At 38.2% G+C, this 27,343-nt stretch overlaps 1 protein-coding gene across 2 annotated transcripts in view; it reads right to left on the reverse strand.

Moving 5' to 3' along the window:
- Positions 1-4,254: 4,254 nt before the first annotated feature.
- Positions 4,255-27,343, reverse strand: part of LIN28B (lin-28 homolog B) — a 121,016-nt gene continuing 97,927 nt past the window's right edge. For both annotated transcript variants that reach the window (XM_060030588.1, XM_060030589.1), the window contains exon 4: positions 4,255-4,621. In XM_060030588.1, coding sequence (XP_059886571.1) covers positions 4,255-4,621 — 367 coding nt within the window. The remainder of the gene's footprint in view (positions 4,622-27,343) is intronic.

Genomic DNA, 27,343 nt, shown 5'->3' on the forward strand with positions numbered 1-27,343 from the left:
TAGATAAAACACCATATTAAAGACATATAGAAATCAGTGTTCACTTTGGTCTCTATTATGGTTAAAGTTGTTAATACCAAGAAGCAACACACACTAATTAAAGCCAGCTGGTGGTGGGTGCCAGTGGTTGGTAGCTGTAATTCAGGAGGTAGTCAACACCATCATTTTCAAGCTGGTAACTCTCACACACGTGAAGCCACAGATGTATTAAATGTCCTAATAGTTTCTCACAGTACAGCACTTTACCATAACTTTGCAGCTTTGCTCCAAGTAGACAATTTAACGATTCAGAGGTCAACCTCTCACTCTAACTGAACAACTATGACACAGATCACACAACCACCACATCTGAAAGAGGCTGCTGACAGCAATGTAAGACAGAATTCGATGCTTTTAACAAGTTGTTCTTCCCTAAAACAAACAAACCTCATTAAGACAGCTGGAAAGTTAACGTCCGTGCAGCTGCACTTGTACATACTTCCCCCAATTTTATAACCAAAGGGGAAATACACATATATATTTTATGATAAACATTTCTTAGAGAAAACAGATAAATTAATTTAAATTAACTTTTTAAGACTTAATGAGATCTCCCATGTCCTGTATAATTCATCTTACAGTGAATGTTACAAAGTCTATTAACACTTATGGGCTTCTATTCACAAACTAAATACAACTAGCAGTAACTTGGGGCCACATTGGTGCAAAATAAAACTGGGCCAGAACATGAAAAAAATACCGGCAATAAAAACACCCTATATTTATTTGTAGATGGACCAATGCTAATAACATGATGTTTCTTGATCTTTTCCCCTACATTGCACGCCAAACTTCCAAGTTATAAGCAGGTAAAAATCTTTCTAAATCTTTCAGCTGTAAAAATACATCCAAAGGCTTCTAGTAAAGACTAGAAATGCAAGCATAAAACTGTTTCTACTATAATCTGCCATGTAGCAATGAATAGCTCACAGGGCTAAGAGACCGGTAGTGCATCTTTCTAAGGAATTACATTTGTGTTGACATGGGGGGGTGAGGTCAAGGGGCAACTAATTCACTGACCTCCTGCCCAACCCATTAGCAACTCCTGTAAACTGATGCTTCACACAGACCCTACCCCTCAGTAGCTAGAAATGGCATTGCACGTCCACTCTATGTTCACTCCTTGGCACCCAGTGCTAGTTAATTATGTGCCTGGGCAATAATGCTGCAAGACACTTGGCCTCAGGGCGGCACAGACACAAACGAAGGAGATTGGCATCTTTCTTTGACAAGTTTTGCCCAGCACAAAAACACTCATACAACCAACCTCTCTTCCCAACCTCTTCCTGCAACCGACTGACCTCTGGGCAAAGTAGCTATTTCCAAGATTGCTTGTGTGTTCTGTTTTGCTTCAGTGGAAGAGTCCCTATAAGTCTTTAAACAACATACATGATAACTTGAAGGAAATGCTCGGAGACTTTGCTAACTAGATGAGATGCTTCATGATTCACAAGTGTTTGTCAGAAACGTGCAGTTGTGAACTGCTATCTATACTATAGATAACAAGGTCTGTACCAGAGCATTTTCAGCCATTGTAAGGCTGGAGCAGCATAGAGGTGTGCTGTGCATCAACTATGAGGTAGCCTTTTGCTGTAAACAGAATAATATTTCACCCATGTAAATGGACACTGTGCTTACGTCAGTGATATTCACATATGCAAGGAGTTGAGGGAGTCTCCTTTAGAGTACTTTTCACATGAAATAAAAATAGGAGAACCGATATCTGATATTCAGAAATTTTGATCTATGTCAAACTCAGAGGTAGTTATTACTAACATCAGTACATAATACTTACGTACAGGTCTAAGTTATTTGGTTTGTTTTGAGTAAGCAGGACTGTAGACTATTCTGTAAAGAAACAAAAATATTATATGGTATGTTCCCTGAGCAAAGTTCTTTGTCCTGAGTGTGTTATGTAATAGTGATAATATTCTTATATAAAAAATAAACCCCAACTTTTAATCATAAGATAGGTTTGGTATGTGCTTAGTTCAGTCTGGTGAGATGCTGAAAAATGATTTCAAGTTGCACCCATAAGGTCCATAGTTATAACATGTTTCTTTCTGTGTGTCTTTTTTAAAACCATGAACTCAGCTCTGAACTTTTTATATGTAAACAGGGAATGTCCAATTCTCAAGTCCATAATTTCCTATTTCTAATAAGGTCAAGGAACTTTGGTTTGAATTTTCAAAGTGACTTATGTTTTGCATTTTTACTGTTAACCTGCTTATTATACCTGCTAAAAATTAAGCAATGCCACTTTGATTTGTCTACATAATTTAAATAAGCTTACGATCCTCACGTAAGGCAAGGAAGTACTTCTCTATAGCTATTTATCACATTCAATATCGTCAAAGGTAAGCTTTGCATCACAGCACACTGATATTTCAGTATGTCCCATGGAGATTCTCACAAACACTGTCAACTCAAGCTGAGTTGGGAAGGGCTGGCGGCCCAGCCCGAGGCTCGCTCTCCTTCTGCGTGGCTTGCTTGCTGAAACGGCAGCAACTGTACAACAAGCCTCCCTCGGCAGGACACGTCGGGGAGGGAGCAGAAACTGTTCAGCAGAACGTGTCTCATTTGAATCTTGCTATTTTCTGGTTTTGATTATCTGAGCTTACACCAACAGGCTCATACACAACTATATTTATTGCCAAGGTTAAGCATTACCACTAATTGGTACCTTCTTGGAAATGTTTCCAAAATTGATCCGTAACATCTAGAACCAGGATGACACCAGAATGAATGTTTTTCATGACTGAGACCTGAAGGGACCAATACGATGACTGGCCCCCAGCCAGTTTACTACTGTAACTGAGGACCAACCTGAGAAGCACCTCTGTCCCCATCACTGAATGTCCATCCTGAATCTCCCACATAGGTCCCTTCAGGAGCAGTCATGAGGGAATTCCCCTAAGATGAACTGTATTGTATAAAATACTCCTAGCTCTCTGGTAGGAGAGGTCTGGGAACCTCCTACCCCAGGCTCATCACTCTAGTCGCCCGCCATCAAACACGGAGCCTTTTAATATTATTCAAGGTCATACGTAATTGGGCAATTGGGAGCATCCACTTAAATGTTCATTCTCAACCCTGGCATTTTACTCACATCTGTGCTGTTTTGTCTGTTTGTTTCAGAAATAAGTTAGGTAACTCTCCAGGGGGAATAAAAACAGCCACCAAAAACATACACCAAACAACTGGAGTTTTCCTCCAAGGTCTTCAGTAGTAAACAAGGAGGCCTCCACTCAAAGCGATGGTTAGAAGGACTGACTTGGTCAAGGGAAGCTGCTGTTGCCACAGTCCCTCAAAAACCTCACAACAGGTAAAAGATTATAACGAGTATCAAAATACCATTGAAAACAATCAAGTCACTACCTTTATACATTGCCCTCCCCTTCATTTCTCTGAATAGGCAACTAATTTACAATCAAAACGTATGAATTAAAAACACTGAAATATCGGCACAGAAATTACACATTCATTGTCTTTTCTGGAGTCATGTATCCCAGATTCAAAAAAGCTTATGGCAGTCAGAGGCATATGGAGTTAAGGTACTGCCTTCAAAGGGGGTGGGGTGGGGGACACACTCTACAGATATCAAGAAAAAGAGGCAATCCCAAATTCGGGAGAACTGATGTCTTAAAAACCTTTAGTACCATAGGATTGGCAGCGCTGAGATCTGAAGTATCCTTTGGTTCACATAAAAGGTAACAGTCGTGTTTTGTTTTGTTTTGTTTTTTTCCTAATGTAATATAAAGGGAATGGTATTTCAAGAAAAACTCCAAGGGTTATTTTCAAAACCATCTAAAATGCTTTACCTGGGTTTTCAATTCTTGGGGATGTCCAATTCTGCGAGGGAGGCTGTGTGCTGACATCTCTATACACACATATATAAAGACAAACCCTCTTTATATATATGTCTACATTCTATAGAAAATCCTCCTACACACACACACAGGCTCAGGCTCTCTCCCTCTCACACATGCACATACAGATACACAGAGCATCTCATCCTCTGAGTCACATGACACATGACACCCTGCTCAAAGGTAATTTGCTTAGAGTGATTTGTCTGTTTAAAAAAATTCACAGTTCCTCAACAGTAGTTAAAAATCCCAGGTCAGCTGCTGTTTGTGAAATACTGTTCCCCTGTATTTGCATGAGGTAGACTTCCCAACCGGGGAGAGAAAACGATAACGTTAAGAAAAAGGGTTATGTCTTTTTCCGTTTTTGAACGGAAGGCCCCTTTTTGCTTTGATCTTCTGGTGCTGCAGATGACTTTGTTGAGGAAGCTTCTGCAGGTGACGTGCCTGGCCACTCAGAGACCTCGGACCTCGCCTCCTGAGGAAACGGTGGTGACGCATAGCCGTGCCCACCCCCCACCTCTCGAGGGAACGCGGTGCACGGCTGGGGCTCTGCTTCCTGTCTTCCCTGAGAACCGGCGGGCGGCTGCACCACAGTTTTGTGAGGGCAGTTCGCCACCATGTGCGTGATGCTCTGACAGCAATGGCACTTCTTTGGCTGAGGAGGTAGACTACATTCCTTAGCATGATGATCAAGGCCACCACAGTTGTAGCATCTGCGACAAGAAAAACGAAAAGATCTTGAGAAGGAGCATGTCTCACAAAATAGGTCAGAAGTCGAAAATATACTAAAACACGCAGACCGTCCAAGAGATCAGCTTATTTTAATATGCCTTCTTAACAACAAACGTGTTGTATTAAACACAAAAGTCAATGAAACACGAGAGTCCGAAAGCATGAAAGACTAATCACTTCCATATGTAAATGACTGCTTTAGATTTGACAGGTTATTGTAAAGGAAATTTAGTCCACTAGAGGGCAGCCACGTTCAACAAAAAAAACAACCAGCTAGCTTGGAAAAGGCAGTTAAAAAACACAGCTGTTGACTAAAATGCAACACCAACTCAACCAGCAACTGGGAAAATTATAGACCGAATTAAATATTATGAGTTTAACATTTCTTTGGGTGTTAATTATTTGCCTGTGGAAACCTGTTGAACTGGAAGAATTCTTTCCCATCGCACAAATTAGTGCAGTGAAATTTGATAAATAAGTAAGTCAGACATCTATGGTGAATGGTATTTGGGGAATTACCAAGTAATATTAGAACAAGATAGAAAGTGTCTGAATCAGAAGAATGCTGTAAAAGAAATCTTCTTAGATCAGATTAATATAGATTAATCTAAGCTTCTTAGATACTTAGATCAGATTAATAAAGGTTGATGCTAGTTCAGGGGTGAGAAAAACTTTCTTTTCTTTCTGTAAGAAGTTAGTTTTCCTTCAGGGTAAATTCTTCTAAGTTGAAATAAATATAAATCCATCTTTAATTAATACCTGAAGGCACACTGGGGGCACAGCTTGTACTATATGTTTGAAATTCTGACAGCTTCCAAAAGCTGAGGAATTATTTGGAAGCTACATTGCTCAATTTCAGTCACATTTTCTTTCTTCTAAAATTTTATATTAAAAACAATAAAACACCATCAACTGGAGAGAATAAAATTTTATATTTATGAAGGTTTTTAACTACTTGTTGAGTACAAAATTTGCTTACTGATTTGTCTCCAAATGAAACGTTTTAAGGGCTTTCTATTTTAAATTTATTTTCCAAATACATTTATGACTCCATAATTCTCATTATGAAATTTACACAATAGGTCACGTTTTTAAAAAATGATAGCAAAATAGGCGGTAACTGTGAGAATCAGCTTAAGATCATAATGACAAAATAATTATAATTAATTAGATTTGTGTGTGTGTGTGTGTGTGTGAGAGAGACTAGCAAGCTTAATAACTCATATTACCATATACTTCTAAGACAAACTACTATTAACCTACTGGGAAGTATATGTAGGATACTTATGGTTATGTATTTTTATCTTCTGAGATAAGTTATAGAGTGAATTTTTTTTTTACTTGGCAAAAACTAGGATAACTAACAGCCTGCTTCTCCAGTTATCAATATTACCTTGCAAATTTTAGAATAATGGATTCACAAGATGGGCTTTTATTCTTTGCAGTAATTAACAAGTATTTATGTCAGGAAAAAAGAAAGCATCATATTTTCAAAAGTTAATGGGAAAAACTAAGAAATCACTTTTTATGATTAAATTATTTATTGTGTAATTACATACCTTAATAAGTTAATGAAACTATTACAATGCAGATTCAATGTTTTTTTAGCCACGTGTTCTAAGAGATAATTCAAAATTAAAGAAAAATTACTGACTAATGCTTGAAATTCAGGTCCCCAAAATACACTCAAAAATGGCCTCTTTGGGCTTCCCTGGTGGCACAGTGGTTGAGAGTCCGCCTGCCGATGCAGGGGACACGGGTTCGTGCCCCGGTCCGGGAAGATCCCACATGCCACGGAGCGGCTGGGCCCGTGAGCCATGGCCGCTGAGCCTGCGCGTCCGGAGCCTGGGCTCCGCAACGGGAAAGGCCACAACAGTGAGAGGCCCGCGTACCGCAAAAAAAAAAAAAAAAAAAAAAAGGCATCTTTGAGAAATATAAGCATATTACTTATAATAATGTTTTTCCACATAGTTCTCTTCTATAATGGAAAAGTGAATTCTTAAACTAAATTTGCCCATCTATAAAACAGCTTCTTTTGAATTAAATTCACTTCCTTGAGGATAACATCCACTCAGAAGCTCATTTTTGAAGACAGAGGAAACAGGTTAAAGGATTGAGTAATAGAGCCGCTCTCCCACCGACACATCAATTTCATCAGTCACTGTGGTATGTGCACTGCTACCCAATTCAGGGAACCATTTGCCCACTCATTTACCAAGGGGCTGATGTCAAAATTCCATTTTTTCAAATGGGGTCTTCCATCATATTCTGTATGTGTATTTACCATTACATTTGGGTTTTAAAAGTTACTTTTAAGGATACTACGGAATTTTGGCTTCCTTGCATTTTGATCTGCATAGTTAATTCACTCCCTTAGCTTTTCAGATTCATGCTATCATCAGGCCAGACTGCCTTCCACACTGAAAAGATTTGCATTCAGTATATTTGTGCTTTGCCTTAAAGGGGAGGAATGATATGTATTCTTCTCTTCTATTTAAACATTCAATGCCAATCACGCTTACTAGAAGTGCAGGTCACACCCCATTATGAAACTCCTTCCTTCCCAAGGGACCGACAGGAAAATGGAACAGCTCACAAATAATATCACACCACATTCTCCACACAAAGCTCTGGACGGTACTAGGCTCCTCTGTACACTCTCCACACCTCTCCAAATCAGCTTGCTTTTGTTAATTTGCATGAATTTTATGTTGTGACACGAGCATTAAAACAGGTCCCAGAAGTGATCAAATAGAATTAGAGGTGACACTACATAAAGAGAGAAAGTCAACTTTGCTTGTCTAAAAGTGTAACAGAAAAAAAATATAACGTAGGCACTTCTAAGTATTTTAAAGTGTTAACTTAATAAGAATATATATGGAAACTTAGATCCATATTCTGGGGGGTTAGAGGGAGGCATTAAGGATAAGGATACAGTGATCTATAAACTTCTGAAGAGGAAGGGAATGCTGAAAGAACAGTAAGTAAAACAGTATCAGTGAGAGAGAACAGAGTGGGAAAAGTGCTAAAATCCCTGGAAAAGAGAGATGAGAGAAAGGATCAGTCAAGTTTCAAATGGGAGGCCAGAGGGGTAAAGAAAAGTCACAGATAGGAAAGAGTTTCAGAAACTAATCTGGAGAAACGATAACCAACTCTTTGAAGAGATTATCGTTGTTAACTCCGATACAGTCCAACTAAAATCCAGAAGTGATACTAATGACATTCAACAAGGCTACAGTTTTCGATTTTACTGTCTGAACACTTGTTATCTAATTCAATTGTGTGTCATTCAGCCCAAGACCTGGGAGTGCTGGATCCCAGTCTGAACGTGGGAGGTAGGAGGATGGGCAGAAATGCCATCACAGACCCCAAGAGAGCAGGACAGCAAAGGATCCAGAGTGGCAGAAGCAATATGCTCACCCTGTACCTCCTGAGGGTAAGAGAGACAGATTCTCAGGCCAACCTTCCAGAAGCCCTCATTTTATTCTGAAAGCTTCCAAACAATCTAAATTCACAACTGGGTATATAGCTTATTCACTCCATAGGATCTGCCCCAAAATACCAAGAGGAGAGTTGGAAAATGCTGATGAACCACAGAGCTAGAGACAGTTAACAGTGCACACATTTTCTGACCTCTACCAAAGCAACCTATTCTTTATGCACATTTGTTTCTTCTATTATTCTTATATCCAAACACCTAAGACTATAAGCCAACTAAACAATAAAAACATTTTAATCATGTTAACTTTTATATATTTTTCCTAAGTACAATGGTAAAAATATTGAGTTTTCAAAAATATTGGTTAGTAGTGAATTATGTTTATTAAAAAGGGTTCTTATGGAACAAATACATATTTAACACCAGAAAAATATTTTTAACACCAGAAAATCTTTCATGTGTATCTTTTGAAATACAAAAGCCAGTATCCCCCCTCAATTACCTTAACTCATGCTAAAAATAAAATAATCTATCCACAGCAGGGCTGAACACACTGTTAACAGAATTAAAATGATAATAATAGGAATAATACTGAGGTTCAATTTATTAAGAGTTTACCATATTCCAGACATTGTGCAAAAGGTTTTTTATTTTATTTTATTTTATTTTTATTTTTTGGCTGCGTTGGGTCTTTGTTGTGGCACGTGGGATCTTCGTTGAGGTGTGTGGGTTTTCTCTCTCTTGTTGAGGCACGCGAGCTCTGGAGTTGTGGTGCGCGGGCTTAGTTGCCCCATGGCATGTGGGATCTTAGCTCCCTGACCCAGGGATCGTCCGCTGCATTGGAAGGAGGGCTCTTTAGCACTGGACCACCAGGGAAGTCCCTAAAGGTTTTTAATATGTAATATAAAATTGACTCCTCCCCCAAATCCTATGAAGTAGGTACTAAATATCAACGTTGTGTTGATGAGAAAATTAAGACTCAACAGAGTATACAGAGAAGGAAATTTGAATTGAAAATAATAAATTTCACTTGCATTTTCATTATATAAAAACATTATACCCAACGATACTGATGTAAATTTTATTATGTAAAAGTCTAAAAACATATAAGCGTCCTGAATTTAAAACGCCAACAAACACACAGATTTGAAGTAGATCTTTCTTAAGACTTGGGTTACTATTCTGTCACTATGGTGTGCGGAAGTGAGCTTCTCTCTTTGAGCTGCTCCATCTAAAGGCTGTAACTACTAGTCCAGGTCAGACTTTTCACTGCCAAAGCCCAGTTATTTTCCCCTACCCCTCTTGTACTTTCTACGTGGAAAGTTTTTAATCTAAAAAAAAACAAAAATCAGTAAATAATTTTTCCATTTTCCTTAATCATATGTTTAAGACCGTAAATTGGAACTTCAGGTTGATATGCTATAATCAGAGCTATCAAACTGACTCAGTGAAATTCCAGCCAAAATAAAATAAATTCCAGTCATTGTGGTTATTAGCCCATGAAGCCACACTGTGATGTGAACAATTTATTGAGGCCTTGAAATAAATACTGCAGTGAGATTCTATTGGCTGGAGCAAATGTAAATTGCGCTTGGAGGGAAATTTGACAGCACGTTTCAAAATATTAATATGCATACTCTCTGAACCAGCAACTCTAACGCTAGGAATTTGCCCTACAGGAATATTCATTGATAAGTATAATGATTTGGGTACTAAAATATTAACTACAGTATTGTCCATATTGGTAAAAAATAGAAAAATTAAATGGTAATAATACCACCAACAATAATAAATACTTATAGTCAAAACCAGGTAGTCTGGCTACAGAGTTTTTGCTCTTTACCATTGAGCTACAAATATGTGAAAAGGAAAAAGGAAATTAAAGCCCACATATACTGAGAAACACTCTACAGATATTGAAAGGAATGAAGTAAAAGAATATTTTTTTAAATGAGGTAGATCTGGGGCTTCCCTGGTGGTGCAGCGGTTGAGAGTCCGCCTGCCGATGCAGGGGACACGGGTTCGTGCCCCGGTCCGGGAAGATCCCACGTGCCGCGGAGCAGCTAGGCCCGTGAGCCATGGCCGCTGAGCCTGCGCGTCCGGAGCCTGTGCTCCGCGACAAGAGAGGTCGCGATAGTGAGAGGCCCGCGTACCGCAAAAAAAAAAAAAAAAAAGAGGTAGATCTATATGTATTGACATGGAAAGATCTCCAAGCCAAATTAAGTGACAAAAGCAAACCACAGAATAATAAACAGAAGATGGTGTAATCTCATTTATGTTTCAAAAACACTATATATAAGTAAATATGCATTTTTAAATGCATGGAAAACCACTGGAAGGATAAACAGTACATTAACAGTGGTTACATATGGAGAGAATACAGGTAAAGGTGAAGGTGAACTTACATTTTTACTCCATAAATTCTTGTATAGTTTCTTTTTTAAATAACCAGAAAATTTATAGTTTATGTAATTGAAAAAGGAAAAAGAGCAATTATAAAGCTGCATTTCCATTTTATAATTTGACCTTCATTATTATTGTCAGTCATCTAACAGTTAACCTGTACATCAGCGATTCTAGAATCACCTTGGAAGCTTTTTAAAAAATACTTATGCCTGGGCCCTACTCCAGACCATTAAATCAGGATCTTTGAGGGCAGACCCCCAGGCATCAGTACTTCTTAAAAAGCTTCCCAGATGATAGTGAGCAGCTACTTGAGAACCACAGCTGTCTACAGACCTGAGTTTACCGCCGACAACCTTGACCAAGAGAGAGCGCTTTGTAATCCCAACCACAAGGAATGTGGTTCAAAACAGAACACTGAATAGTCCCCAAACACTGTTTCAACAGTTCACCGGTGCCTTGAAAGGAAGGAGGAAGGAAAGAAGGAAGAAGGAAGGAAGGAAGGAAGGAAGGAAGGAAGGAAGGAAGGAAGGAAAGGAGGGAGGGAGGGAGGAAAAAGGTGTGTGTAGATCTTGTTTCTTTACTGAAAACTAAAAATGATTCCCTGATACTTCTAGCTGTAAGCACAAAAGCCCACAACTTTTTACCATCACTGATTCCCGCTTATTTTGGAAGGAAAACATTGCAAAAATCTACTGAGTTTAGCTTCACAAGTAGCTTCTCTGTTTCTGAGGTTATTACTCAGTTCTTAGTTCATCAATCAAGGATGGGTTCAATGGGGAGGCACCCATGTCATCAAAACGGGTGATAATTTACAGCTCTTGAATCAACTGCTCCATTCTCTAAATTTCACCATCATTACCAATTAACATTTATTGATTTCCCATAATAACTCTTTTAATTCTCCATCTTCTGTTGCCTCCATCTACAGTAATTCTCAAAACCATATAAACTTATTTCCTACAGAGATACTCCTGCAAACATTTCTAATGGCCAAATTTTTCTGGCTATTACATACAAATGAATATAAACATAATAAAAAGATCTCTGCTTTTTATAAAATCTGTTAGCCATGGAATTTTTAAAACCTCTAATATTTAAACTACATTTCACCTAAAATAGCACCATTAATAAAGTTACTACTGCCCACTCTGTTTTTTAAACTAAGAGAAAAATAAAAGTGCATAATGGATGGTTTAAAATCTGCTTATTAGTTAGACCACCCTAAGGATTGGTTTTCAAAATTATTTTTAAAAAGCAAAATTTAGTCAGTATAACTGCCATTCAGTTCTTTCCGGTGAATAACTGCTAGATGTTTGGATGGCTCTCTATGGCCTAGTGTTAGTCATAGTAAGCAAGGGTCAGTCTGATGTGGATGGAACTAATGTGAACTCAGAACTCGAAGCTGCTGGCAGAGGAAATGAAGATTCTGTGCCTCCTCCAAACCTCGGTGCTCAGACCATTTACTAAACTGATATGGGGTTTGCACTGAGTTCAAAGGGTATTTTTTACTTACCAACTACTAACTTCTTTTATCATCCGGTTCTATGATGTGCTATTACCTAGATACCTTGCCTATCAGTGGGGACTCAACTGCTTATAATACCCATGCAATCATTTTCATAAACTCAAATGAAAAACAGAAAAAAAAAACCACTTAAGAATATCTACAATGAGTACAACTTTGTACTAGATACTAATAAAATGTATGTGCATAGTTGGCTGGACGGTAATATATACATACATATGTGTATATATATGTATATAAAATCTTGTTTGATGTCTTTGCCTGACTGCTTTTTGGATTGTCTTATGTTTATTAGTTTTTGGACACTCTCTCTGATTAATGCCATGGTCTGTCGTCTGTATCATAACACCAGCTAAAAATGCCCCACAGTATCTTGACAACCAGCTAAAATATAGTAATAGTTCTATTCACAAACCTTTCATCATCTTATAAAAACAAGAAGATAAGATGGAAAAATGTGGGGGACAGATGTGATGAATGGTGGTGCAGGGTCAAGAGAAGTAGGGATGGAACATATAACAGTTTTTAAAGAGTAGAGGACATGAAAGGGAGAGAAATCACTGGAGGAACTGGGGAAAAGGGAGCCTTTTTCATGTAAGGGCCCTTCCACCACACGGAAGGCATCAGGCATTTTTGTATTTCATTCCATTATGTTTAAAAATAGAGTCAGAAAGTAAATTGGGAGGTGCCAGGGGCCTGGGAGTCGGGGGTGGGGAGGGGAATGGGGAGTTAGTCTTTAAAAGGGATAAGAGTTTCAGTTTAGGAAGGTGAAACATTTGGGAGATGGATAATGGTGAGAGTTGCACAACAATGTGAATGTACTTAGTGCCACTGAACTGTATAGTTAAATATGGTTAGAAAAATATGTTTCATATTATGTAACTTTTACCACAATAAAAAAACATTAAAAAAAATTACTTGTAGGTTATTCAGCAATTCCACGGAACAATAATCGTTTGTTGAGAATTTGCTACTTTGCACCACAACTAGAGAAGGAGTATAATAATGAATTCTAGGTCATAAATTAAATCTGTATTTGAAATAGAAATGTTATCTCTCTTTTAGGTGACAAACGACATCCCACACAGGTAATCCCTTCTGGCTAATGGAAAAGTTGAAAAAACAAGGAGAAAAATGGACTCAAATACAGATAACTTAATGCTTTCCAATTTCTTGGGAGTAAAAGCAGTTTGTTATAAAATAGGACCCAATCTTACATGCAGTGGGCACTCTGCCAGCATGGCTTGCATAATTCCAACACAGTTAGGGAGGAGTGTCCACGTCAGGACAACACACACACACACACACACACACACACACACACAAAAGCCACATGTATTTTTGAAATGGCAGTGTTACAACTATCCAAACTGCTGGTTTCTTGCTGGAACCAAGGTCAATGTATCTACCATATTTGATCTTATTGACCTTTAAGGTATAGTGTTTTTAGAAGGTTAGTGCAGGTATTAAATATGAAGGAAAGGGCTTCCCTGGTGGCGCAGCGGTTGAGAGTCCACCTGCCGATGCAGGGGACATGGGTTCGTGCCCCGGTCCTGGAAGATCCCACATGCCGCGGAGTGGCTGGGCCCGTGAGCCATGGCCGCTGAGCCTCTGCATCCGGAGCCTGTGCTCCGCAATGGGAGAGGCCACAACAGTGAGAGGCCCGCGTACCGCAAATAAATAAATAAATAAATAAAAATTAAAAAATATATATATATATATATACACGAAGGAAAGACATTCAAAATTTAACTTATCTTGAGATGGTTTAAATTAGGTATTTACTTACATGGAAGAATCAGATTATAATAATCTGATTACAGCAATCTGGAAATGTTGGTTCATTTATCTGTCACAGCAGCCTTGCTTGAAAACATAAAACCCCAGGGCTGCTTGGTTTCCACCACACCATTTCACATTCACCAGTGTCACAGGTGTGACATCTGCTGTAAATAAGCACTGGTTTGGCCTGAAGAAGGACAATTCCACTACTGCTCTTGTGTCAACTTTTATATATGTTTTTTCTTGCTCATCACATGATTTCTTTTAGGCTCTGGCTCAGGAAAACAGCCTTATTTTTATGGTTGACATTATTTCACAAATCATTCTAAAGTGATCTTTCTCCTTATGTTGTACGTTGAATTTTTTCATTATTAAACATTTGGTCAGAGGCACAAGAAATTTTAAAAGACAAATTTCATTATGATTACTTGATAGGTGAAACAGTAATTTGTAATCTAGAGAAGTAGATGTAAACATCAAAACAATATATGAGAAAATTTAAACACATAGTAAAAATACTTAAGGGTTAAAAAACCTTAGGTATTCAAATGAGGACTGCACAATTAAAAAGTGACTCGCTCACGTTTTGTTACACACACCTCCTCCATTAAAGCATAGAAGAGACAGCATGAGAAATTTCAAAGGAAAGAATGATGTATAGAGGTCAAGAATCAATTTTAGTGGCATGACTGATGAACTGCACAGAGGAAGGTTAGATAACAGTTCCAGATTTATGCTGGTTATTTGCAAGCTGGAAGCAAAAAGAGGGCTGGATTAAAAGATGCAATCCTGGGGCTTCCCTGGTGGTGCAGTGGTTAAGAATCTGCCTCCCAATGCAGGGGACATGGGTTAGAGCCCTGGTCCGGTAAGCCCGTGCACCACAACTACTGAGCCTATGCTCCAGAGCCCGTGAGCCACAACTACTGAGCCCTCGTGCCACAACTACTGAAGCTCGCACTCCTAGAGCCCGTGCTCTGCAACAAGAGAAGCCACCACGATGAGAAGCCCGTGCACCGCAACGAAGAGAAGCCCCCACTCGCTGCAACTAGAGAAAGCCCGTGCGCGGCAACGAAGACCCAATGTGGCCAAAAATAAATAAATTAAATAAATTTTAAAAAAAAAAGATACAATCCTAGTTTTAGCCAAATGAGTTATTGTTGTTGTTGTTATTTAGCCAAATTGGTTATTTAAAGCTTTGATGTTACCATGGCTTAATTACCTCTGATGCCAGTAATAATGCTGGTAGCATTTGAGTTTCTATGAAGAGAGTGTTAAAACAACTCCCTATTGTTGTATTAGTGAATTAATATTTTTACTATTAACACTGAATTGTTGCTATATTCCTGAATTAAGAAGAACTATGTGTAAACTTTCCACTTTGACAATGTTTATATGAGTAGCATTAAAATATATTTATAGGGGACCTGTCGTCCTAGAGCACGTTGCTTGGTGTGATCTACCCAAAACGTACCCTCAGGATTAATTCATGTGCAAGATGCAAAAGAAGACTGTGCCAAACCACCTCTATCTCTACAGCTACTCAGGAATCAGAAGGAGTTAAAACTATTCTGCTGAAATCACCAAGGAAAGGCTTCTAACAATCGATAAATTTGATCTCCCATTCCAGCACCAGCTACTGCTGAGGAAAATGATGAAGTACAGATGAGATGTAAATGACCTCTGTTCACTTCCCCCTCTAGCCCAATTGGTCTTCCTGTGACTGGCTATATATTGCTCTTTGCCAAGAATCAGCAGTTCTTAAATTGTTTACCATGTACAGACATAGGTAGGCAAGTGAAAGCTGAACAAGGAAAATTGCTACTATGTTCAGATAACCTCTATAAACTGTGATATTATCTCCTCTCTGTGTAGGTCTCATCTTGAAAATTAAAGCCATGTCAGGTATTCTTGGCCTCATGGCTACTTCTTTTTTTTCCCTCCTTACTGGTTGCAGTCGCCCTTCACATCATCCCAGCTTTTCATATGACTAAAGATTGATGGTCAAGCTGCTAAGGCATCCTTGCAGATCTTTCCTCTCATCACTGATTCCTTAAGGAATTTTGTTTCCCTACTTGAGCATTTTAAGGCTGTGACTCTGTGAACACACAGCCACTAGTATAAAAAGAGACAGCTGTGGAGCTGAGGATGGAGGTAAAAACTGAAGGTAGGTATGAGAAGAGCAGATAGGTCCTTGGACGGAGCCAAGCCATGTCCAAATACTCTTAATAAGTGCAAACCATTAGGACTAGATTCTACACATTAACAAATTTATGTGTGCATTTCTATAAGCCAAACTATGGCTTGCCTTGAATACAATTCCTTTAGCATTTGTACAATGGAGTTTTCATCTCCTTTGGTCATCCTTTAAATTTGGCTGGGAAAGTTTACATGAAGAATTTGGTTTTCTCTCAGTGGGACAAAAGAAACAAAGAAACTAAAGAATTTTTCTGTGTTTCTCTAACAAAAAAAATTTTTTTTTTTTTTTTTGGCTGTGCTGCGCGGCTTGCAGGCTCTCAGTTCCCCAGCCAGGGATTGAACACAGGTCAGAGCAGTGAAAGCCCAGAATCCTAACCACTAGGCCACCAAGGAACTCCCTAACAAAAAAATTCTTGACAAATATCCTGGTAGGTGTGGTGAAAGGAGGTAACCTTCTTTGGATGATACTTGATCTTCAAACTCTAAAAATGTATGTATTTCAGAAAACAAAGAAACATTGAAAAATATGAGAGCTACAAGTGGCAAAGTGTTATTTATCACACTTGAGTGTGACGTTCTCTTTATATGTTTTATGTTTATAATTTAATTGAATACAACATATGTGTAAGGAAAAAGTTGTGCTTCCCTGGAAAACTGTGCATTGCCTAGACCTAGCATTCACAATTATGGATTATCTGATTCTGATTGTATGGGCGTTATCTTACAGCTCTTTAAATCGCCGATAATTGCAAAGTTATTCTTGCCCGTAGAGTAGCAAATTCTGCCCTTTCAGGTTCAATTTACTTCCCTTTCCCATGTGGAAAAAAGCTAGTGTTGCTTCCATTTGCATAATTTCAATATTCCTCAACTACAAATGTGTCTGTTCTTTGGATTCTCCTTTGAAAAGGTTGTAACATCTGCTTGTTTCCCTCATTTGAGTTAAATAAAATCTTTAACACTTGCTCATTTTATATCTGTATGAGAGTCATGATGTTACCTTTTTTGAAAACTGTCCTATAATTCTCATATAATAAATCTATCCCAGAGAAGCCACTGCATGAGATGCAAAGATCATTATGACATTATGATGACTTTGTTCTTTAAGCACATAACATCTAGAAAAGAGATCAGATAAATGCACAACTGACTTTAATTCTCAGGGTTATTGGACCCAATTTACGTTTTTGTGTTTCTTCTCAGTGATCTTATTTTTCCTATACTTTGAAACACTTTGTTCTTTCATAATCCTGGGAATTACACCCAACTATGCTAAGGAGCTGAAAATAGTATGAAAATTTAATTTTTTCCACAGAAGACATACAAATGGCCAAGAGATACATGAAAAGGTGCTAATCACTAATCATCAGGGAAATGTAAATCAAAACCACAATGAGATATCACCTTACACCTATTAGAATGGCTGTCATCAAAAAGACAAGGGAGGGCTTCCCTGGTGGTGCAGTGGTTGGGAGTCCACCGGCCGATGCAGGGGACACGGGTTCGTGCCCCGGTATGGGAGGATCCCACATGGCGTGGAGCGGCTGGGCCCGTGAGCCATGGCCGCTGAGCCTGCGCGTCCAGGAGCCTGTGCTCCGCAGCGGGAGAGGCCACAGCAGTGAGAGGCCCGCGTACCGAAAAAAAAAAAAAAAAAAGACAAGGGATAACAAGTATTGATGAGGACATGAAGAAAAGAGAACCCTCGTGCACTACTGGTGGGAATATACATTGGTGCAGCCACTGTGGAAAACAGTACGGAGAGTCTTCAAAAAATTAAAAATAGAAGTACCATAGGATCCAGCAATTCCACTTTTGGGTATAGACCCAAGGGAAACGAAATCCTTATCTTGAAAAGATATCTGCACCCCCATGTTCACTGTAACATTATTTAAAATAGCCAAGACGTAGAAACAACCTAAGTGTTCATCGATGGATGAATGGATAAAGAAAATGTGGCATTTTTATATACACAATGGAATATTATTCAGCCTTAAGAAAGAATGGAATCCTGCCATTTGCAACAACATGGATGAACCTCAGAGGCATTATACTGAGTGTAATAAGTCAGACACTGAAAGACAAATACCTATATGTTGAATCTAAAAAAAATATCAACCTCATAGAAAGAATAGAAAAGTGGTTGCCAGGGGTTGGAGGGTGGGAGAAATAGGGAGAGGTTGGTAAAAGTATACAAACTCTCAAGCTGTAAGATGAATAAGGTCTGAGGATCTAATGTATAACATGGTGACTTCAGATGATAATACTGTACTGTTTAATTGAAATTTGCCAAGAGAGTAGAACTTAAATGTTCTTACAAAAAAAAAAAGATAAAGATGTGAGGCGATGGACGTGTTAATTAAGTAGATGGGAGGAATTCTTTTGCAGTGTATACGTATATCAAATCATCACAATGTACACTTTAAAAATCTTACAATTTTACCTGCTGACTATATTTCAATAAAGCTGGGGTGGGGAGGGGGCTTAGAATATTTCTCTTACAGAACTTCAGGCCACCTTAATGCTTTTTCTCTTCTCTCATATTTTATATAACTTTCCTACTTCCCAATTCACTATGCTGGAAACTCATTGAAACAAAGGTCAGGAAACTTCAGCACTTGTTTTTAGCTCTACTACTAACTAACTCTCCAACTCACTTTGCAAGATGGTGGTAAGACTTGAATTCTCTTGATTGTCTCCCAATTTAAACTGCCTGTGATCTTGGCATCTCTCTACCCTCACAACTCACAACTCAGCCTGATTTTATAACTTTATCTGAGAAATATTTGCCAGCCCCATAGTGGGCAATGGGAGGTAGAAGAGACCCAAATTTATCTAGAGCTGGGGTTGGAAAGGTGGATGGTGGGGAGGGACAAAAGTATGAGGAGGACAAGTCTTCTCATAAAAGCATTATTGAAACGAGTTGGTCCAAGCTGGGAGGAGAGGCACCTGAGACCAAAAGCAACTCAGAGAAAGAAAAAACAAGGTGGGGGGGGGCGATTTTAAATACCTAGATGCAGTAGTCTAGATCTTCTCTAATTTTATAACCCTAAGTATCAGTTATGCTACATGTTCATTTGGAATTGAGATTATATAAATCATTACTCAATTGCCCCATGCAATCCTGGTGTTCAAAAACTGTTTGCAGAGAACTTAACCTGCTTAACATTATTTTGATCTGCCTCCAGAGAAATCTATTAATTATACAATTAAATAATTTTCTGAAACTGGCAAATAACCATATTGAATTTAAGGCTTTCACAGGAAAAAAAAAAGAAAATTTAAAGATGATGTGATCATCTAGAGGGATGATAAAATAGTGAAATAAATCATCACTATTTCATCATCCTTATTATTGCATTGCCCAAAGTTTCATCTGATCTTTCCAGAAGGTATAAAAGACATCAGGAGGGCTTCCCTGGTGGCGTAGTGGTTGGGAGTCCGCCTGCCAATGCAGGGGACACGGGTTCGTGCCCCCGGTCTGGGAGGATCCCACACGCCGCGGAGCGGCTGGGCCTGTGAGCCACGGCCGCTGGGCCTGCGCGTCTGGAGCCTGTGCTCCGCAATGGGAGAGGCCACAGCAGTGAGAGGCCCGCGTACCGCAAAAAAAAAAAAAAAAAAAAAGACATCAGGAGACAGGACTTCTATTGTCTTTTTCTTTTTAACTCTTCATTGAACACAGTTGAGAATTCAGAAATTTTCATTTTCTGTCCATAACAGCAAAGAGAAGAAAATGATAGAAGATATTTCACAATTGTTAGATGAAAAAGAACACAAATACAAAAAGACAGACAGTAATACTCCAGACTCTAATGATGATGATAAAATTAATCATATAAGCTAAATCTCAGATTATGAGTCTTCACATAATATATCCTAGAAATGTATTTTATCAAACTCAAGAATCAATGAGTGAACAATATATTTCTATGGACAAAAAGGAAATCTGTTATTCAGTTAGTCCTTCAAGGAGAATGTCATCATGCAGTATTTTTTTTGACAAGATATGTTTACTAAAAAGGACATGTAACAGGATGCTTTCACCTTTTATCAAGCTTGTGCTAGGGAATTTACTTGATATGATTCATAAGTAGATAAATGCTGAAGGCACTGACTGAAAGGAGATAAACAGCACAGAAATGAAAAAGCTCATTGAATTGATCATTCTAATCAATATCTAAAATGAAAATATTTTGTTGCTGCTGACGAGGAAAATGACCACCCTCTCTTCAACAAAGTTACGAGCCATAAAAGTTTTCAAAGCACTGTATTTTGATGATAGAAGTGCAAGAAAAACCAGAGGTAATAAAAAGCCGGACTCTTAGAAATATATTTGAAATCTAGATCATTATTTATAAGATGGCTATGTTCCTGGCTCAGCTATGAGCAATTACTTTCATTCAAAGGATATTGCCAATTTTGGATGTGTATATCTTTTTTTTTTTTAACAAGGGTTTTTATTTTTGCCAGTCTGACAGGTGAAAAAGAATACTTTTTTTGGATGTGTATATCTTCACACCAGAAAAATATGGAATAAAATTTGAGTTTGTTACATTTAAATTCTTATTAATTTCTAATCCAGTTGTTTTTCACAACATCCTTTTATTTTTATATCTGTAAACTACCTGTAAAATGATGTTTAAAATATGTTTTACAAGAGTCCACTAAACTCAGATAGTAACTGGTGATGACTATTCTTCCTGGTATATTGGCAGCTAATAAAACATAGAGTTTGACAAATGGTGTAAGAGAAAGAAAGTGTTAACATCTTTTCAAAAGAAGACACGGTCACAATTATTGGGAGCAATAAGAATGGTTTTGTAAAGGAGTTGACCTGGCTACAACAAGCTAGTTAAAGGCTATTTAAAATGAGTAAGATTCGTTTAGATAGAAGAGAAAACATGCCATTTGAATATATGGCATGAATAAGAAAACAGAAGTGGAAAACTGGAGGATATGTCTAGGAAGGCAATTAATTGGCTAGCTTGCAGAAGCAAATGGAGGTTATCCCTGGTGGCACAGTGGTAGTGGTTAAGAGTCCGCCTGGCAGTGTAGGGGACACAGGTTCAAGCCCTGGTCCAGGAGGATCCCACATGCCACAGAGCAACTGAGCCAGTGCGCCAGAGCCCATGAGCCACAACTACTGAGTCCATGTGCTACAACTACTGAGGCCTGCATGCCTAGAGCCCGTGCTCCACAACAACAGAAGCCACTGCAATGAGAAGCCCATGCACCGCAGCGAAGAGTAGCCCCCGCTCGCTGCAACTAGAGAAAGCCCACATGCAGCAATGAAGACCCAATGCAGCCAAAAACAAATAAATAAACTTATTTAACAAAAAGCAAATGGAAACCAAGATTACTAAGCAGAATATTAAATGTATTTTATAGTTTAATATTTTTTAAATCTTTCATCTTAGAGTTGAAAAAATTGCGTTTCAAAGCTGACACATGCATTGCTCATGACCACAAACCTAATAATGGATAGCCCAGGATTTCACCTTATAACTCCAGTGATGCACGATAAATCACTTAATCTCTCTGGGCTTCCTCATCCATAAATAAGTTTCACCATTCAGGAATCCTTTTTAAAGATGATAATGATTCTCACTTCCTTCACATGGTTGCTGTTTGTCTCAAGTGAAATAAATATTTTAAAATGCTTTGCAAACTACAAAGCTCTTTATAGAGGGTAGGTACAATTTCTTTCCCTACTGCTAATCTTAGATATTATATTCCTGAAGCACTTCCACTCCACTAGTGGTGAGATAATTAATGGTAGAAGAATTGAAGTTCTCATGAATTACAGTGGGAGAAAACAAAAATAAATAACAGGAAAAGCTTAAAATATCTTTCCAAGAATAGTAAAGAGAACAGACTAAATAGCCTAATAATGATATATTGCTTATCTTATGAATGTTCTATAATTAATTTGCATTTACCATCCCTTGTCCACTGGGATTTTCTTTACCATCTCCTACTCTGCATTTTGATGAGTAAACTAATTTGCTTTGTCGCAGATGCCAAGCATTTTTTCTTATATGTAGGTAACTGTTGAAATGTTCAGTATTTTTCTGATTTATAACTTGGAGTCCCTAAAAATCAAATCTAGAGTAACTTTGTTTTAATAAATTCTATCAGAAAATTTTGTAGATGAAGAAAATTATAAAGACACTAATCTGTATATAATACAGCTTTATGTATGGGAAATTTGCTCACTATTCCTATATTCTAGAAACTACTCTTTCATCTAGCTCTTAGGACACTCTTTATATTGCTTTTCTTTCTACCTTTCTGACATTATTTTCCTATCTTATTCTCAGTATCTTCCTGGATTCACCAAAATCTAAACATAAGCTTATCTATCATCTCTCCTTTGAAAAACTCATCCATTTCCTTAACAAACTATTTTATTTATGCTGATCACTCACAAATTATTCCCACTTTGATGTTTTTCCGTAATCTCAAACTCAATTCATCCCTTCAAGGCCATTTTGACCCCTTGTTTCCAGATGTCTTCCAATACTGATTAATTTTCCTGTAAGTTCCATCATTCATCATTGCGTTCGTAGTGTCCACTGTTATATTACTTGGATGCCTCAAAGAAAAGGAAAAGTACTACGAAAATCTTCACTATTTTTTTTGTCTTTTAAGAGCAAAATGGAAACATAAACCTTACTCTTGGGTCAACTTTCCTAAACCTATAAACAGTTTTCTCAGTATCTTGTCCACTTGGGGATAGTTTCCTGGTCTCTGTCTTGATGCCATGCCAAAGACAGGCCATTCTTATACTCCAGGTACATCTATCAACCCACTTGGTCCACTCAATTACCAACCAGTGATGACCATGTTAGTATTATCTTAGATAATATAAATGAAACAAAAATTTATTAAATTAGTCACCATGTATTACTTTTTAATAGTGTAATAAAAAATAAAAACAGTGAAAAGGAAAATTACTATGAGCTGCTGGAACCTGAAGGTGGAAAAGAGAGAATTTAGTACCAGAAGGGCATCATCATGAAAGTGGGTGAGATACAGAGTGACCAATGTCAAAAAGAAATAAAGGCATGCCTTCCCACCTACTATACTTTTTTTTTTTTTTTTGCGGTACGCAGGCCTCTCACTGTTGTGGCCTCTCCCGCTGCAGAGCAACATGCTCTGGACGCGCAGGCTCAGCGGCCGTGGCTCACGGGCGCAGCCGCTCTGGGGCATGTGGGATCTTCCCGGACCGGGGAACGAACCCGTGTCCCCTGCATCGGCAGGCGGACTCTCAACCACTGCACCACCAGGGAAGCCCCTACCATACTTTTTGTACTGACATTACTGTCCTGTATTCTAGACAATATTGAAGATTAACAGGCACCCACTAGGCCATCATACAACCCTATGGCAACAGCCTCATCTCCTGGGCAAAAACTACCAAATTCAGCTCAATTTCCCTTTATCTAGTCATCTTTTGACAAGTCCTTCGGACTTCTGACTAAGCTTCAGTATTCACTATATAAGGAGTTTTCAAAGACGTTGTAATGGGAGAACTAAAAGTTAACTGTATGTTGATGTGCACCCTTGGAGATACTGCTAGTCTGAAACTTGAGGAGATGCTAAGGTTGAAGTCACAGATTTGGGAGATATCACTGAAAGGACAGGTAGTAGTTAAAGCCATGGGACAAAGGTCAACCAGCAAAATGTGAAAAGTGAGAAGAGACCTGCAGACAAAGTTTTCAGAAATACTTCTCTTTAATAATTTTCAGGTGGAAGAACCAGTGAGGTGTCTAAGAAGGAACAGTCAGACGGGTAGTAGTGTCGACTGAAACAACATTGCACAACCGAAAAGTTGAGAGTTATGTGCAATTGTTTTCAGTCAACAGTAGGAGGGCAAAAAAGAGGGGTTTCCCCAGTTTCCTCAGATATTGGGTTGATTAGATTCAAACTGTAAAAGAAAATACAGTCTTGTAGTGGAGAAAGTGGCTAATAAGATGAGGTATTAAAATAGGCTGATGGATTTAGCAAGCAAGTGGTAGTAAGAAGCCTCAGATAGAACATACAATGAATACAAAAGGATTAAGGAGCTAAAATTGAACTGCAGTGCCAGTATCAGACTTTAACTTCCTCAGAGTTAAACATGCATATCTTAGGAAAAAGGAGTACCTCAGAGAGCAGAGAATAAGCCCCTTCCAAAGTGTATAATATACATTTTTTTTAAATCACCAGAGACAAATAGAAAAACAAAGAAGACACGAACAGGAAATTCACAAAAAGAGAAAGAAAAATGACACAAGTATTTTTTAAATACTCACACTAGCAAAAAATAAAAAAAAATTTTGAGTCAACCATACAAAAAAAAAAAAAAGAATTATACTGCCTTCAAAGTAGCATATAAAAATACTCTGACCATACCACTGAAAATGACTAAAAATAGTGGACAAAATATTTTTAAAACATCTTTTGAAATGCATTACTGATCAGGCAAGGAAGTTAGGAATGCTTAGAAGTCAAAAAGGAAGTGAAAGCAGGAAACCAGGGTAGTAAGTGGAGCATTGAAACAGACCCTCACCCTGGAGGCATCCATATAACACTGCCAACCTTAAGCTTTGACCTTGTAACGGGGACGATGAAGCAGAAGGGGCAGGAAACAAAGTCTAGGATCTGCCCAGAAGTTGGGGGTGTCATAGGAGATCCTGCCCCATAGAGCCAGAACCCCCCGCAAACTGTACTCACAATGTAAAGATAAATGAAAAACAAATTTGCCCTGAAGAAGAGTATGGCATGGAAACTTTCCCACCCCCAGAATGGTGCTGGGAGGAAGAGAAAACAAGTCTCCCCTGAGAAGTGATAACCATAACCCAGACTGCAGCTCACGTGGAGATGTGGCATAAGCTGAGCATTTCTCATAAAATGGTTCCCAGTTGGTACAAATGTCTCCAGGCAAATACAAAAAAAAATCCCTGGAAAAAAATGTATTTTTTCAAGCCAGGAGTCAAAGAATTCCTACAGGTAAAAGTCCAAGAAATATGACTGGTTAAAAAAAATCATAGGGCTTCCCTGGTGGCACAGTGGTTGAGAGTCCGCCTGCCGATGCAGGGGACGCTGGTTCGTGCCCTGGTCCGGGAGGATCCCACATGCCGCGGAGCGGCTGGGCCCGTGAGCCATGGCCGCTGAGCCTGCGCGTCCGGAACCTGTGCTCCGAAACGGGAGAGGCCACAACAGTGAGAGGCCCACGTACCGCAAAAAAGAAAAGAAAATAAAAGAAAATCATAAAAAACAAAAGAAAAATAGGGTAGCATGAACTACAGCCAGTAGAATCAGAACCAAAGACCTCAGATATTGGGTTGATTAGATTCAAATTGTAAAATAAATACATTTTGATATGTTTAAGGCAATGGTTCTTAACATTATCAGGCCCATGTCTACTTTGTACAATAAATATTTTTGTAATGCCCCTATTCTTATCATGACAGAAATTTAAAATAATCTAATCTGCATATACACATTATATATGCATACATACATATATATATATCCCTTAAGTATAAAATATAGGAGAAAAAGTAATAGTAAAATAATGCATATTTCAATAAAAAATGCAGTAACAAAACCACACTAGAAGACATAATGAAATTGTCAGTGCTTGGTACTTGTCTCTGATAAATAAATCTGGACTTAAGAGAAGCCATTCCATACAAGCACAGGAAAATAAAAAAGAAGAGGTACGGGGAATACTAGAATAAAAATTAGTGTGAATATATATATACAAGGACAAAGGGAATGACCTTAATTGAAGTAGCATAACATGTCAAGGCAAATTTAACAACAATCAATATATAAAATATGAGAAAATACAACACTCTTCAAGTGAGCTAGACCTTATTTATAAGTGCAGTACCCAATTCCCCATGTTGTAACATGGTAGACAATAGTGATGAAGTCCAGCAGAAAACTTACCATGTATCTTTTAACTGTACCTCATGCTGAGACATAAATTCAGGGTCAAGTATATAAAAAGACCTTGGAAACCATACCCTTTAATAGGTGACACGGAATAGCTGATGGATTGGAAAACAAAACAATAATACAAGAGCTTATAGAAAAATTGTTTCTGAAGACAGTATTTCAGTAGGTCTGAAAAGCAAACTGCAAACTCAAAATAAATACTTTCTACATGCAATTTTTAAATCTCTATGTTACAGACAAATTAAGAATACATAGGTTCCGTAGGCTTCTGACCATGACAGACTCACTGTTACTAGACTTCTTCTTCAGTAAGCAACTAAACAACTGGAAAAGATATGTGAGGTAACTGTTTACAGGCACTGGATGGGACAATGGGCAGTGAAAAACTGATGCTTTATGGAAGGAAAACATTCAAAATAAGCACCATGTGTGATCTGGCTTCCTGAGTAGACTTTGGGACTAAGGGTCAAAGAGAAAGAACCCAGGCACAGCACAGTGATGTTAATGAGCAGAAGAATGAAAGATTTGAGCTAAAGGTTTATGAAGCAGTTGAAATTATGGAACAGACTACTGGATAGAAGAAATGTGTGCAAAAGAGAACCCTCTACCCCCATATACAGAATGAGACTTGCTAAAGCACAGCAGAAAGAGGGTACTGTTGTTTGGTGCAGAGATAACCAGATACCAGATACCCAAGGTCACAAAGTGCTGGAAGATATAGGAGTTCTACCCAGACAGGGTGGTAAGACCACAATGGATTCTTAACCCAGCACCTTGGGTATTCAGCTGAGATCCCAGTAACTCATACCTTAGGAATAAGGACCGTACCCCAGAGGAAAGGCTGCATCCTAGGACTAAACACAAAACCAAAATAGATCTATACTGAATAAAAACAGGGCTGGCAGAATAAAAAACTAACAGTAATTCAATTGCCTACAAGAATAAAACTCAACACCTGTAAAAAAAAAGATGAAAACCTAGATTCCCTACAACTATTAGCAGCAACATTCTGCACACACACAAAAAATTACTAGACATATAAAGAAGCAGGAAAAAAGCAGACAAGATAAAAGACCTTGAAAAGACCCAAAAGTTGGAAATAAAAGACCTCAGAACAGCTATGTTAAATACGTTCAACAACGAAAAGGAAAAGAGGACTTGCTGAATTTTAAAAAATGGGGAATCGTGGCAGGGAAAAAAAGAAAACAAACAAAATAATCCAACTGGAAATTCTAGAACTGAAAGCTATATCTAAAACGAAAAGTTCACTAACTGGAAATTGCAGAAAAACGTCAGTGAACTTAAAGATGGACTACAAAAGAAATAATATGAACTGATTTCAGATACAATAAAGGACTGAAAAATACAAACAGAGTGTCTGTGACATGTGGGATAATACAAAGTAGTGTG

The sequence above is a fragment of the Delphinus delphis genome, chromosome 14 (assembly GCF_949987515.2).
Source record: "Delphinus delphis chromosome 14, mDelDel1.2, whole genome shotgun sequence".
Taxonomy (NCBI): domain Eukaryota; kingdom Metazoa; phylum Chordata; class Mammalia; order Artiodactyla; family Delphinidae; genus Delphinus; species Delphinus delphis.